Raw genomic sequence first — 15712 nt, 5'->3', positions numbered from 1 at the left:
CCTTGCTTATAAATTCAGGGTGCTTCAATTATTAGATATTTGAGAGAAGCAATTAACATATCAACGTTGATCGTAACTTATTAGTTTAGAGATTGTGAAAAAGTTGTGGATGCAGTAAACAGTTTAGACATTGCCGTTTGAAGGACTTGGCGAGTGTTTATATTACAGAATTAACACAAGATAAGAAGAAATACATTTTGCAGTAGCTTCTCGATCATAAAGGAATTGTTTTTTGTTTTTGATTTTGTTTTTTTATAGAAGAATATGAACAAGTACTTCAACAACAAAGAGTAAAGCTCTAAGACGTTGGAGGAAACGTGGAGTCCCTTTTTAACTTATTGTTGCCATCACTGGAGAGTCCCCACAGCCCTTTTATATGTGTACCATTTTGAGACTAGGAGAAAAGCTCCCAAGTTCAGAACACTCAGTATGGTCAATAACCAGAAGAAATAATCAAGGTGACCATGATTCAGATTGCGTGGTAGCCATCCAGGCTTCCCTTTCCTGGCGGTCACATTGGTAACAATGGTCACAAGCAGAGAGCTCAAGTAGCTTCCTAATGCAATGGTGGTGAGTGAGAGAGCCGAGCACAGACTCCTCATGGCATCAGGTGCTTGTTGATAGAAAAACTCCAACTGTCCAATTAATGTGAAGACTTCAGCACAGCCAATAAGGAAATACTGAGGAACTTGCCAGAATACTGACATGGGCATATTCTCAAGTTCGTAGTAGTTGTGCCTTTCCACAATCCTAAGTCTGACACATTCCAAGGTTCCAGCAGATAACATGGCGAAGATTGAAATTACAAGGCCAATGCCCATCCTCTGGAGCTGAGTTAGGCCATTTTGGTGACCAGTGAATTTTCTAGCTATCGGAACAATGATCCGATCATAGATTGGAACCCAAATGATGACACTAAGGGTGTCGAACAGGGAAAGAGATGCAGGTGGGATCTTGAAGGAGCCGAGCTGAATATCCATTTTTTCGCCTTGTAATACGAAGTAGTTGCTCATTTGATTGTAGACAGTGGCAAAGATTATACCAGTGGCCCAAACAGGAAGCAAACGTATAATGGCCTTTAGTTCTTCTACTTGAGTAACCGTGCAAAGTCTCCATGGGTTTGTTGAGGTTTTAACGTGGTCCACTGGTAGCCCCACCGCAGCTTTGTCAAATAATCTGAAGAACACAGTGTTATATAAGAATTTCATATTTGGTCACAGAATACCCTACAGCAACATATCATAAAAGTTTGCTTGGTTTTCTGTATTCAACACACTTTTGGATCTTAAAATTCATTTCTATTCATGACATTATGATGTGGTTACTCTAGTTATGAAAATTAAGATGACTCATTGGAGATATCAAATTTTAAATAAGGAAAACAAATGGTGAACCGGAAACAAGAACATGATTTTGATTCTGAAAACATAATAGAAACCGACCTAAAATCATTTGTGTGATCAAGTTTTCTGCTTCCTTTGATGGCAGATTCTGCATCTGCAGTTTCATACAAAAGAGACGCATCATCAGGTACTGCAACCTTATATTTTCTAAATGTTGCAACAAACACCTGAGCGATTCGTGTTAGAGGACTGCCTCCCGGCTTTTGGTTCCTGTAACGCCGAGAACCTGAAAAGAAGCTCACAACAGCTATTGCCATGGCCACTGCTGGAATGCCAAATCCCCATCCCCATCCCAGATTGTCTTGTACCCATACAAGTACAGAACTGGCAATGAGAGCACCGACGTTGATCGAAAAGTAAAACCAGTTGAAGAAAGAAGCCTTGTGTTTCTTCTCAACCTCATCAGCATCATCAAACTGATCTGCTCCATAGGATGATACACAAGGTTTAATCCCACCAGTTCCCAAAGCTATCAGGTAAATTGCTACAAAGAATACTGCGCTTTGTGTGTCTGTTGCATGACAATTCTCTTCTTTACCATGACAGGTCGGCCTTAGACCAGGCATTGTCGCTGTCATTGTCAAAAACGTCATGCCCTGTGTAAAAATTTGGAAAACAAACACAGTTTAAGTGCTTCATAAGAAACAGAGAGACCCACAAAAGAACCATCTATTTGTTACAAACTTATAAGTAAAAACCTTCCTCAGAGTTGTTCAAAGAATATAATTTGGAAGCAAAGAAGCTTACAATAACATAGATGATTGAGAAAGTGGCAATGGTCCAATATCTTCCAAGATAGGCATCAGCAAGAAAAGCTCCAATCAATGGCGTCGTGTAGCATGTTCCGCTCCAATTGGAGTTATTCTTAGAGGCAGTAGAACCTTCCTGGTTTAATCTATGCTCGAAATAACGCACCAGATTGGAACTCATTCCGTAGTATGCAAGTCTTTCACAGCATTCATTTCCTGATTAGATATTGATCATGATATTAATTAGCTATAAACAAATCGATTTAATTACCATTATACCAGTATTAGATATAAGATATAGTTGAAAAAAAAAAAAAAAAATGTACCTAGAATGTAAGGGCAGGCTTTCCAGGTTCCTGTTCCTTTTCTATTAGCGGGATTTCCACGGCAATCTACCGTCCCATCTTTTGTGTATAAATCTTCTTCTTCTGCCATGGCTTTTCAGACCTTGGGTGTGTGTATATATATATATATATATATATGCTTGCCTGCTTTAAGTGAGAATATATTTGAGCTAAAACTGCATTGAACAAAGAAAAATTAAAAATCAACTTAATATATCAATTTAATTTCTTATAATGCAAATATGAAATTGCAATGAAAGTATTTTCAATTTTCAACATAAGACACTTGAATGAATTTGCTGCCAAAGTTTGCTTGCAAAAGAAGCTATAGTGATTTTACAAGGACAAAACCATTTAGCAGTATTAATTTTCTTCCCCTTTTTGCCGGCCGAAGTACCTTTTTTTGGCATTTAAAAAAAGAATATAGCTAAAACCCACTTCAAAAACTGATTCGATATGAACCATATTGTTTGAAACTTACTATTTGTTAAAAAGTATCACGAACTGTGAGTGGTAAGAATATCCGGAAACTACAAAATTACACGTATGTGAAAGAAGACTTAGGTAGCCCCATAAAATTGTACTCAAAAATGGTTTTTCATTTGGCTAATTTTGGCCTTTGACTAACCATAAGGATAACCATAATAATAAAACAAAGGAAAGCCAATTTAAGAATGAGTAACCATTAATATTCAATCAGTCGTTACCTTAATATTCACTTAACACTCTCGGCAGCACCATGTATGAAAATAATCTTCTTACTTTCAATCGACCCCTTTATCATGGGCTTTTAAATTGTGTCTTCTTGATCTCTCTTTCGGCAGCAGACAAAACCTCTGCTTATGGACTTCGAGTATTTCAAGGGGCTCTCGTCCACTCTTTAATTAGCTCTTTTATATATTTACACACACATATACTACTTCACCAAGGGACACAACTCTGATCTTAATTCATGATTTTTTGTTGTTTTGCTTGATAGGTACTTGTTTGACATGTATATATATTTCTCATTAGTAGTCTGATTGTGATTGAATATTTAATCCTATTAAACTTGGTGGTCATTCATATTTATAATGAATCTCCGGCCGTGACGTTGGGTTTATCAAGTTTGGCATAGAACCATGCAATTCCAACATTCCAACATTTGGATCCGCTTGAGATGATAGATTGTACTTTTATTTATTTATTTTCTTTTTTATGACTTTCTTGCAATTTGCTAAGTTTGAACACATATAAAAGCCTAATGATCCCAATATGAAAATTAATTAATTGAAAAATTAAAAAAAAGAAGGAATAAATGGAATTTTATGCTTGTCCATGTCTCATGTAGTCTCTTTCAGCACAGCTTTTAGAAGGTAAGCCATGAAACGTAGGTCAAGTGGGAAAGGAAGGGATTGGATCAGAAAACTGCGTACGAGCTGGGCCTAATCATGGACAGCATATAATATTTATATAAATTTTGGAAAATAATGTTAGGCTATTTTATATTCAAATTCATGAGTATTCTCTATTATACGTGCGTACTAACTAATAGTTATAAACGATAATGACAATTAATAAAATAAACAAAAGATTATTTCATACGTTTAAGTCTTTGTATTTGTGTTTTTTTTTTATTTTTTATTTTTTTATTTAAATTAATAAACAGATGTTTGAAACTTGAGTGGATCAAAAGTCAAAATTAACAAACAATATGAAGAAAAAATTATTTTGACACATCCTAAGTAAATGGGAACTTCTGGAGTACATATTCAAGTAAGACAACATATTAATCACTCGGAAAATTAACTTGAGAATGTATTTTCATCGATTAATCAAATAATTAAAATTAGCAAAGAGATCAAAATATATATATTTCAGCCGCCGTGACTTTCTTTAGATTAATTGTTCTAAAATTTCATTCAATTCAAAAACTTTTTTCAGGCAGTTCTGGATTAATTTTTTTGAAGTTAAAATGTTAAACGTTTTGATTAATACAATGGTTTTCACTTCAACTTTTGCTAATTTTGCAAAAATTTTACGAGTTTATTAACTGTTGTATGTTCAACAAATTCATCTTAGGAGATTTCATATTAGGGATTATAGTCTAATATGCTAGAAAAATATTGTTCTAGGGACAACCATCTAATGATTTGTTGGAATGAAAAGTGCATGTGTGATTAATGTTGCTTAACCAAAAAAAAGTTAAAAATGTTGTACATTGATAGAAATATTTGATGAAATACGATGCCTATCACTAGCAAAAGCACACTCGAAGTATTTGATCGACCTCCCATTGGCATTGAGTAAAAGATCAAACAATTATTGGCATACGTTGTAACCTGATATATATATAAATATTCAATTGGGAGTCAATGTTTTATAAACGACGTCGGCTCAATAATTTGTCCTGTATATACACCCACATCATGAGGTCACTACTGAACAAAAATATCAAATGCATATATATATATATATATATATATATATATATATATGTATGCATGCTTGCTAGCTTTATGTCCCAAAAATAATGCTTGCGAGGAAATGTGTGAACTCAAAATTTACAATTGAATCGCATATAAATAATTCAACAAATGCCTCAACAAATTTACACTTCAACTGCAAAATAAGAGTAAAGAGGTGGAGAACTCATCTAAAGAGTAATGTCTTATCAAGAAAGAGAATTAGAAGCTTCTGATGATATATATATATATATATATAGTTCGTCTATGGTGCGGACGATCTTCATGCGGATTATAGTATTGGTGACAGTTTTTTATAGTATTGGTGACGATTTTCTAAAAAACCGTCGTTAATACTATGAAAAACCGTCACTAATACTGCGATCATCGTGCGGAACATCCTTACCATAGAATTTTCATATATATATATATACATTCCGAAATTAGATTCTGTTTCCTAAAACAATCAAATTCCCTATCTATATATATATATATATATATATATAAGGTACCTGGTTAATTAATCAATTAATTCGCTAATGTAATAGAAAGAAAATAAACACAATAAAATCTAGTAGAATAATGATCCTCATTCCCATATAGAAAATGTACCCTTATTTGCAACTTGCCAGATTGATTTTTCAAAATTTTGTTTGGTGATACGTAACTACATCAACTGAAACCAAAACCTTGTCGGCGAAAGCTTAAGTTGTTCCAATTTTAAAAATTAACTACAGAGAATTGAAAAGAAAGAACCAAAATCTTTTTTTTTTCTTTGTTTTTTGGGGAAACTAGACCATTTATTTTTTCATTTTTATTTTTATTTTATTTTCTTATATTGGAGTAGACCTTTGTAGAGAAAACGGAGGATCAAACTAACAATTAATTAATGAAGGAAATTTATTTATTTTGGCAAGAAAGGAAAGTTAAATAAAAAAAAAGGGGAATGAGAAGTCCCACCTAATTCTTGATGGCGACAAACGGTATGTCGTTGGTGGTTCAAAACGTGCGTTTCATTAGCAGTCGGGTAGTCAAAAAGATGCAGCGTGAAAGCCACCCAAATTTTTTTCACCAAAAAAAAAAAAAAAAAAAAATCCTAAAATGTTGAATCATTGTAATTTCACTGTGTAGGTCAGCATCACATGCATATTACTAATTAGCAGTAATTTCAGAATTCAGAAGATTTAAAATGTATAACCATTTTTACTTTTACTCTGTGTATATATATATATATATATATATGTATATTATATATGTGACGGAAACTGAGGGAAATTTGATTGGGACAGACTTCACATGGCATTTGATTTTTATTAGTAAGAAGAATTGCTTAGAGAAGTTGTAGCCTACTAACCACCCTCACTCTCTCTCTCTTACCAAAGCTTTTGCTTTCAGCAAAACAAACTTCCTCCAAACTAAAACAATCTTTGAAAACCATTCCTCAACTATAGCTTATTTTTACATTTTTTTTTTTTTTTTTTGTTGGCTTAACATCTCCCTCTTCTTCTCTTATCTTCTCCACCCACCAAAATTTCCCCATACATTCCCTTCTCGAAACTTTTTTATAATTGAATTAGCATTCATAATATAATTAATTACAACACTAATAGGGAATCCAAATCTTTCTGATATATGATGTATATCCATATATATTCTCATTCCAAACATTACCTAATTAAACCATACTGTTTAAGAAATAATTATAATAGTGACATTATTTATTAGCCATGAACTTCATATTTCTCTTAAATATAATCATCATTATAATTTTCCATCATAATTAAACTCAAATATATTGACCAAAAAAATAATTAAACACAAATATTCTTCAATCATATATAAACAATCCAAATGATAATAATTAATAACCGATGTTTAATCCCCACATCTGGATTTCATCATATTTGGATCTAAAAAAGTCCTCTTTGATTTCCAACTTGATATATGTGCCAAAGAAAATTAAAAAAAATATATATATATATATATATATATACACACACACACAAGGAACTCAAATTGTGTACACCATTTATAAGAAAATTTTGAAAAAATTTACAATTTTACATGCATGATCATCATGTCAATTGGTGTTACATATTTGAGCGAAAATTTCAAAGCCGGGGCATAACGATATTCACCTGCTAGATAATTTCCAGAATTGTCTTTATGTTAAAATCATTATTATAAACACCTATTAGAATCTATAATCTAATTGAAAATTAATTTAATAAATTAATCGAGGTCATATCATTGACCAAGAAGAGAGCTAAAGTGGTTTATTAATTGGTTATGTTAGCTAAGTTCTGGTGTAGTTAAGCCAATATGGTTGCACCAAACCCGTAGTCCTATTCACAAATCAGATTCATCGATCATCATTTCTGTAGCTTTAGCTTCAAAACACACTTTCTCATTAGTTTGACGCATAACTACTTTGTGTAAGACACAAGAAATATATACTACGTACTACTTCTTCATGCTCTACAGTCTCCTTCCACCAAATCTTAACCTTTTCTTCGTATATATAAGCTTTGGCTTCGTCATTCAAAAACCAACAAATTAAACAAGTACACATATATTTCTTGTGGCTGTCCAGAGAACAAAGTTGAGAGCAGACATATAATGAAGAAGGCTCCTTGGGTTCACGTATTGATACTTGTGGCTTGTCTCTATCCTGCTTTGGTGCAATGCATTGTTCGACACTACAAGTTCAACGTAAGTACAACTTTCAAATTTTGCATTCAAAGGGGCTTAACGCCATAGTTTTCATTATTCATTTTCAAGTACATAGCATAGATGTGGCTGTAATAGCGGAAAATGAAAGGTTTACTCACAATCAAAATAGCAGAAAATGCGTTCGGTTTTTGCTTTGCCACCTTTTGTCATATTTGTCATGCAACAACATTACTAATGGGATGCTCAAATGACTAAAAGGCTAAAAACTTAATTACAAAATTTTTACCCTTACTCAACTGAAATAAAAGTTGATGATGAAGCGGCAAAGTGATCGTGTCGGTGTTGAAATTAAAGCAACCAAACTGTTATAGTTTTATGATAAAAACGCAGGTGGTGCTGAAGAACGCCACAAGATTATGCTCAAGCAAGCCAATTGTTACTGTCAATGGAAGGTTCCCGGGTCCAACCATTTATGCCAGGGAGGACGACACCGTACTTGTTAAGGTGGTCAACCACGTCAAGTACAATGTCAGCATCCATTGGTAAGTTCTCTTTTATTTTAATTTTTTTGAAATTATTATATCAGAATCAATATAAAAAGACATTAATGATATGCACAAGTTCTCTGATTAAATTTGTAATTTTGTTGTATGGTAAGGCATGGGATCAGACAGCTTAGGACGGGTTGGGCCGATGGGCCAGCATACATAACGCAATGCCCAATTCAACCTGGTCAACAATATATGTACAATTTCACTATTACAGGGCAAAGAGGCACCCTTTGGTGGCATGCACACATCCTCTGGCTCAGAGTCACTGTTCATGGCGCTTTGGTCATCTTGCCCAAACGTGGTGTGCCTTACCCTTTTCCTACTCCTGATAAGGAAGAGGTTGTTGTTCTAGGTAATCCTAATTACACAATTAGAAAAATACTATTCTTAGTGATCATGCAATGATGATGCATTTTGTGTCAAAAGTAGTTCATTTGAAGTTGATCATATAGACAGTCATAATCTTGCCAGTACAAAAAAGGGCAATCTGACCAAGTTCCCAAAAGGCGCGTTGATAATGGTATTTGATTTTCACTCACTTTTTTGGGTAATAGATTGAAAGATGCATTGTTTAACTTGCAGGTGAATGGTGGAAATCAGATGTGGAAGCAGTGATCAATGAAGCTTTGAAATCTGGCTTAGCTCCAAATGTCTCTGATGCTCATACAATCAATGGATATCCAGGTCCCGTCTCAACATGCTCTTCGGAAGGTAAAAGCTTGGCCGCCAAAACAATCTGTGAAAAAATTGAAAATTTACAGACTCCCATCAGCATATTTTGCATATAGTCGATAGTTCCATCATCTTCTTGTTTCTCTGTCGTGCACAGGAGGATACACGTTAGCAGTAAACCCCGGCAAAACATACTTGCTGAGAATTATCAATGCTGCGCTCAATGAGGAGCTCTTCTTCAAGATTGCAGGCCACCAATTCACCGTCGTTGAGGTTGACGCCGTCTACACAAAACCCTTAAAGACTAACACAATTCTCATAGCCCCTGGACAGACCACAAATGTTCTCGTGACCACTGGCCGAGGAAGTGGCAAGTACATGGTTGTAGCCTCACCTTTCATGGACGCCCCCCTTCTTGTGGACAACGTGACTGCCACAGCTACTTTACATTATGCAGGCACATTCAGAAAAGCCCCAACAATTCTCACTTCCACACCTCCCAAAAACGCCACATCCTTAGCCACAAACTACGTAAAATCCCTCAGAAGCCTAAATTCAAACACATACCCTGCAAAAGTCCCATTGAAAATTGACCATTCCCTGTTCTTCACCGTTGGCCTAGGCACCAACCCTTGTGCTACCTGTGTCAATGGAACCCGAGTTGTGGCAGATATTAACAATGTCACGTTTGTGATGCCCAAGGTTTCTCTACTTCAAGCTCATTTCTTCAACATAAGCGGAGTTTTCACCGATGATTTCCCCGCAAATCCCTTAATACCATACAACTATACAGGGACACAGCCAACGAATTTTCGGACCAGACGAGGGACTAAGCTTTATAGACTTGCTTACAACTCTACAGTACAAGTCGTCCTACAAGACACTGGGATGATTGCTGCTGAAAACCATCCATTGCATTTGCATGGGTTTAATTTCTTTGAGGTTGGGAGGGGATTAGGAAATTTCAACCCAAAGAAAGATCCAAAGAATTTCAATCTCATTGACCCTGTTGAGAGGAACACAGCAGGAGTGCCTTCTGGGGGTTGGACTGCTATCAGATTCAGAGCTGATAATCCAGGTTTAAATTTCATTATTATTATTATTATTATTATTATTATTATTATTATTATTTCCTTGTGTTTTAAGCATACTAAATTCATAGAAAGACTAAAATACATTATTATTTTATACCAATTAATATATATATATATATTAAAAAAAAAACAGTGGCTTTGCCTGTTTAAGGCTTTGGAATTGATTTTGTTGTTTTGATATGATAGGGGTTTGGTTCATGCATTGCCATCTGGAGGTGCACACAACTTGGGGACTTAAAATGGCATTTGTTGTGGATAATGGAAAAGGCCCAAATGAATCTATTCTACCACCTCCAAGTGATCTTCCAAAGTGTTAGTAGCCCAAAAAAAAAAAAAAAAAAAAAAAAAAAAAAAAAAAAAACTTCATTACTCAAAATCAAGTCTGAAGTTGTTTTTGCATCAGAGGAATGGAAATTGAAATGCTTAAGTAGAAAGAAGAGGAAGCATTATTGGTCGAAGCCAATTAATAAAGTGGAGAGTTCTTTTGGAGCAAAGCTTAAAAAAACAGGAAGCTGCTCAGAGTTTAATAAAAGAAACTGTACTGCCAATTTGCCATAGGCTACAATTTTATGCATTTATTATGCCTGTCAAATACAATACTGAAATTAACCAATATTTGTTTCTTTTTGGCAAATAAATTTGCTTTAATAAACTGTAATTTTGGAATTTCCCAATCGAAAAGCTTTATCTTGTTTGAGTGTTGTAAAATAGTTGGCCCAATTCTTTAATCCTTTCAACTAGCCCAAATCCAATTATGGGCAAACCCACTAGTGGACTGGGCACCATTTTTTACAAACCAAGATCTAAACAACTGAAATTTTAGGCAGGGCTTACAATTCTTGAATACTTTTTGTGTTTTCAAAGCAATTGTTGAGTACTAATGCATATATCAAATTATTTTATCAATTTTTTGTAGATAAAATTATCTTATCTAATTTTAAATAATGTAAATATAAGTATTATTATAGACAGATGCTGATCTATTTGAGATGTAGGATGCGATTAGAATAAATTGGACTATAATATTTTAAATCTAATTTCTTTCAAAAAACAAAATCTAGCTTTGTTTATCAAATAGGCATTGATTTCTAGTCTTTGAGAAAGTTTTTAATAGAATTTGTCATGCCATTTTTTAAATAAATTTAATAACTCTAGCATTGTTATTATTTGATAAAATTTTGCATTATTGATATATCATTATAATTTTTCATTACTGCTAATGCATATAATTATAATAATTTTCCTTTTTTGGTGTTTCGAACCCACAATCTTTTAAATATAGATGTAAATAGTCTATCAATTGAGTCCAACTCACTTTAAATTTTTAATATTTTTTAGGTTCCAAACTGAAAATTAGTTTGTAAAAAGGAAGCTGCTCAGCGTTTAATAAAAGAAAACTGTATTGCCACTTTGCCATAGGCTCTTATATTTTATTATGCATATGAAATACTATACTGAAATTAACCAATAATTTTCCTTTTTGGCGAATAAATCTGCTTTCATAAACAGTGCTGCTGGAGTTTCCCAATCGAAATGCTCTATCCAATTGAGTGTGTAAAAATAGAGGCCCAATAACTTAATCCATTAAACTTAGCCCAAATCCAATTAGGGACATACCCACCAGTGGACTGGGCATGATTATTTACAAACCTAGGAGCAAAATAACTGAAATTTTAGGCAGGGCATACAATATTTGAGTACCAGTGCATATCTCAAATTTTCTTTTTTTTTTAAAAAAAAAAAAAAAAGATGGCATATATCAAATTATTTTGCCAATTTTTTGTTTCTTAATAAAATTATCTTATCAAATTTTTAATAACGTAAATATAAGTATTACTATACACAAGCGGACGAGGATTGTGCTATCTTAATCAAGTTTAGTTAAAATAAAAAAAATCTGGCTTTGTTAATCAATAAGGCATTGATTTCTAACCTTTGAAGGGTTAAAAAAAAAAAAAAAAGCTTCATTGTTTGTCATGATGAGCAGTCAACTATCACATTTAATGAAGGCTTCTATTTACTGCACAACAATGTGTTCGGTCAATCAAAATTACAGGATTTATAGACATACAACTAAAGATAAAAAGTGTCTGAAAGGTTAATTTAACTGTAACGTCACTATTTTTTTTTGGACAGTAAATCCCAGATTCAAATCTCTTTACCGTTAATATTTAAAACATAAAAAATGAAAGCTTCATATTGTGGGTATACCCAATGAAATTAGGATATAAACGGTTGAATTGGCACGCACCTGCAGTGACAGCCCCAAAAGCATTTAGAAACTCGTCCGTATTATTATTTCTGTGTGGACCACCTCATTCTAGTCCAATCTCTTCTTTTCGTGCAGCCCAGCCTATGACACCGTCAAACTTAACTGTCTCTGCGTTGGCAATTTGGCTTTCAATTTCATCATTTGCATTCCCCACCTCTTGTCTCAATCTCACTTCTTCTTCTTCTTCTTCTTCTTCTTTCTTTTTTGTACTTTTTTTTTTTTTTTTTTTATCTCTAATATACGGAAAAGAAAAATTAAAAAAAAAATTCATTAACAAAAGTAAATAAGGTTATTTTGTCCCCAGTTGAAAAAAGTTTTAAGAATTAAATATTAATTTTTTTATTATATTAATTGTTGGTAAAGTTGCATGCGCGCACGTGAGGTGGTGGTTGTTCACACGCACGCTTACCGGGACGGCCTTTAAAATGCTAAAAATGACAGTGTCTGAAAAGTTTTTTGCCTTTTTAGGGAAAGAGGGAGGAAGTTTAGAAACGCATATAAATGGAATCTTTCCTTTAATGGAAACAAATTTGTTAGTGGTGGACCAGTATGGCAGTGTGCCATTCAATTATTTGTTCAGGCTCCCAATTAATTAATTAATTAATTAATTATTATTATTTTTTTATTCAATTCAAAGAGTGGAAAAAGGACAATCATTATTCCCACCACATTAAATTTTTATATTTATTTAATGTTCTTATTCAATTCTTGCAAAATTATGCGGTGGAATGAAAAGGAGAAATTCTTTTTTTAAGACCAGTCTGAGTCAAGTATTCAAGTACACATTTTGTGACAAATATGTTTTTATTTTTATATGAATTGTTTCGATTCTAATAATATGAAGGCTCTGTTTTCATCAAAAATAAAATAAAATTTAATATGTACATTATATAAAATATAATATTAAATCATAATATTTGTTTAACGATCAAGATTTGATTTGTGTTAGCTGTTAGCGTTACTTAAACTCGTTTTTTATTTGGTAATTTTCTTATGAAAATAAATTTATTTAATTTTTTGGATTTTAATTATTGTAATATTTGGTGCCTATATTCTAGAATTATAGATTTTTTTTTTTTTAGTGAAACTAGAATTGTAGATATTTGAACTTTAAATTACTGTTTTAAAAAAATGGCTTTGCCAGAGGATGAAGAGAGTTAGGTAGTTTTTTTTTTTCTTTGGTAAAATGACTAAGAGCTTAATATTGAAGTATATGTTTATGTTGTAATCTTAGGTGGTCAAAATGTTGTGTAATTATTACATTAGTTTGATCATTAATTACTAGGCTCTTCAATACGCAATTTATTTTTAATAAAAATATGTTGGATCTAAAATATATTTTCAATAAAATTCCAAAATGAGTTATATATTTACAACATTTTAAATTAATAATTAAGATTTAACATAATGTTATGACAAATGAGACAGTAATATAATTGTACGAGTAGAGATGATTATTATAAATTAGTAAATTATTTTGCATTACAAATTAAATACAAACTAATCATTAATACAAAAAAATAACAATAATAATACATTAATCCCCTTTGTTCTTCTTCATTCAAACACATGTCCAAAGGACTATATCCAAACCACGCGCTTAATTTATACTTAAGCACAGTCACATAGTCATAGAAGACTTTCTTGTTTAATCATTAAATTAATCATCAACAGAATTTAATATTTTGTTATCTTAAAATGCATTCTAGATTCCCGTCATTAATTTTTTATTGTTTTATAATTAAAGTTCAACTTAATGAAAGAAATAAAATAAAAGCAATGGAACTACATCGAGATGGATGCTTGGATTATACAAAACATTATCAAATATAATACATATATTATATGTCTCTTTTTGTAATAATTTTTTTTCTTTTCTTTAATAAAGTAATTAAAAATTATGTTACTTTATGATATATTTTGGATAAAGAGCACGTAGTACAGTAATTGAGGCATATTTGATGGGAAAGGGAGCCAACTCCATTGGTCTGCTACTCATATTTGTTTAATATATAATAAAGGAAATTATAAACTATATGCTTTTTTTTAATAATTAAAAACTATATGTTTGTTAATTACCTGGCTTCCTGTTCCTCATGCTTTCCAATGTTTCCATAATGTATATGCATGCCTTTAGTCCCACAAACTTAGTAGACAAAAAGTGTGCACAGGGGAGGTGGAAAAAAAGTGAAGGTTATATATCTAATAATAAATTAATATTAATTAAACAACATACTGCACCCCCTGCATGTAAATATGCCTGCAGAGATCATATTCGATTTTTGGTAGCTGCTATTTTGATTTTTGTTCAAACCAAAAATATTCCAATTTTGGGATAGATAGCATGCAGATTTTGGGAAACAATATTTATTATCTATTTTGTGCACTAATATTAGAATTACTTAATAAGTTTAAAGATTTTAATAGCTTGAATTATATCACACTTAGTAAAGAATATTTGCATGATAGATAATTTTATTAACTATAATTCTATAAGATGATTCATTTCATTGATTTTAATAACATCTTGGTTCATTCTCTCTCTCTTAGCCAGTACAATATATTTTCTAATTCCAACAACCCAATGTGAGGTTCTGGAGGTGCATTTGGTATGGCATGACAGTCAAAAACTGATAACATTTGCCCACTCCTGCTCACCAACCATTTGTCTTTTGTTGTGTCAATATGCATTTTGTATTTAACAACAAGTGGAACTACTACAGCATTATACATTCCTCCAATTATATATATATATATATATATATATTATATAAATTCAAAAGAGGGCATGATTTTCATACAGTATACATATTCTATTCCTGAATTGACTAAGGCAGGAAATTTTGTTAAAACATAAAGAAGAAAACTGAAAATGGAGTGTGTATCTTTTGCAACATTGGATTTTTATTTTTATTTTTTTTTTAAATTTTTGCAACATTGGATATTGATTGGACATTTTGTTGAATTATTTATAAAAATAAATACTTATATAGCAGCTAACACAAACAATAAAAGTAACATATCAATTCAATCTTCACTATTTGTCAAACAACAAGCCAAACAATATCTGCTGTACAGTGAATTGAAAACAAAGTGAAGCCAAGCTCACATGCATGCTTACCCTTCATCACTTTTTTGTCTGTTTTCATAATAATTTTGAAATAAAAATAAATACAATTTATATATATATATATATATATACACAATTCCTATATATATAAAATTTGGTGTGTATACATATTGACCACTAGTATGCGTACAGTTGGTGATAGAGCTAATTAAAATAGAAGGCACAAAAAACAGAAATTTTGAACTAGTACATGCTTATGTAATTTCATGGGAAAGAGGAAAACATTCAGTATTCTAAGAATACCAAGCCACTTACACAAGAAAGCACAAAGAACTTTCAGTTAAAAAATAAATAAAATGTACAGAGAAAAATCTATAATATTGCTCAAGTACATTCTTTCACAGTAGAGGAAAATCTAAACTTACCTCTCTGTTTTTTTT

At 32.2% G+C, this 15712-nt stretch overlaps 2 protein-coding genes across 2 annotated transcripts; one reads left to right on the top strand and one right to left on the bottom strand.

Moving 5' to 3' along the window:
- Positions 1–108: 108 nt before the first annotated feature.
- LOC125420967 (protein NRT1/ PTR FAMILY 8.2-like) lies at positions 109–3344 on the bottom strand. Its single transcript, XM_060812459.1, has 5 exons — positions 3204–3344; positions 2479–2672; positions 2151–2368; positions 1443–1999; positions 109–1176 (listed from the first exon to the last, which is right to left on the bottom strand). The coding sequence occupies exons 2-5, from the start codon at positions 2585–2587 to the stop codon at positions 348–350; spliced, it is 1713 nt and encodes a 570-aa protein (XP_060668442.1). The 5' UTR covers positions 2588–2672; positions 3204–3344; the 3' UTR covers positions 109–347.
- A 4141-nt stretch (positions 3345–7485) lies between these two features.
- LOC107430546 (laccase-4) lies at positions 7486–10638 on the top strand. Its single transcript, XM_016041388.4, has 6 exons — positions 7486–7652; positions 8004–8155; positions 8272–8516; positions 8747–8875; positions 8994–9914; positions 10117–10638. Exons 1-6 carry the CDS (start codon positions 7560–7562, stop codon positions 10245–10247), a joined length of 1671 nt encoding a protein of 556 aa, XP_015896874.1. The 5' UTR covers positions 7486–7559; the 3' UTR covers positions 10248–10638.
- Positions 10639–15712: the final 5074 nt, after the last annotated feature.

The sequence above is a fragment of the Ziziphus jujuba genome, chromosome 10 (assembly GCF_031755915.1).
Source record: "Ziziphus jujuba cultivar Dongzao chromosome 10, ASM3175591v1".
Classification (NCBI taxonomy): domain Eukaryota; kingdom Viridiplantae; phylum Streptophyta; class Magnoliopsida; order Rosales; family Rhamnaceae; genus Ziziphus; species Ziziphus jujuba.
The sequence above is the reverse complement of the archived record's forward strand: the minus strand, read 5'-3'. Positions and strand labels throughout refer to the sequence as shown.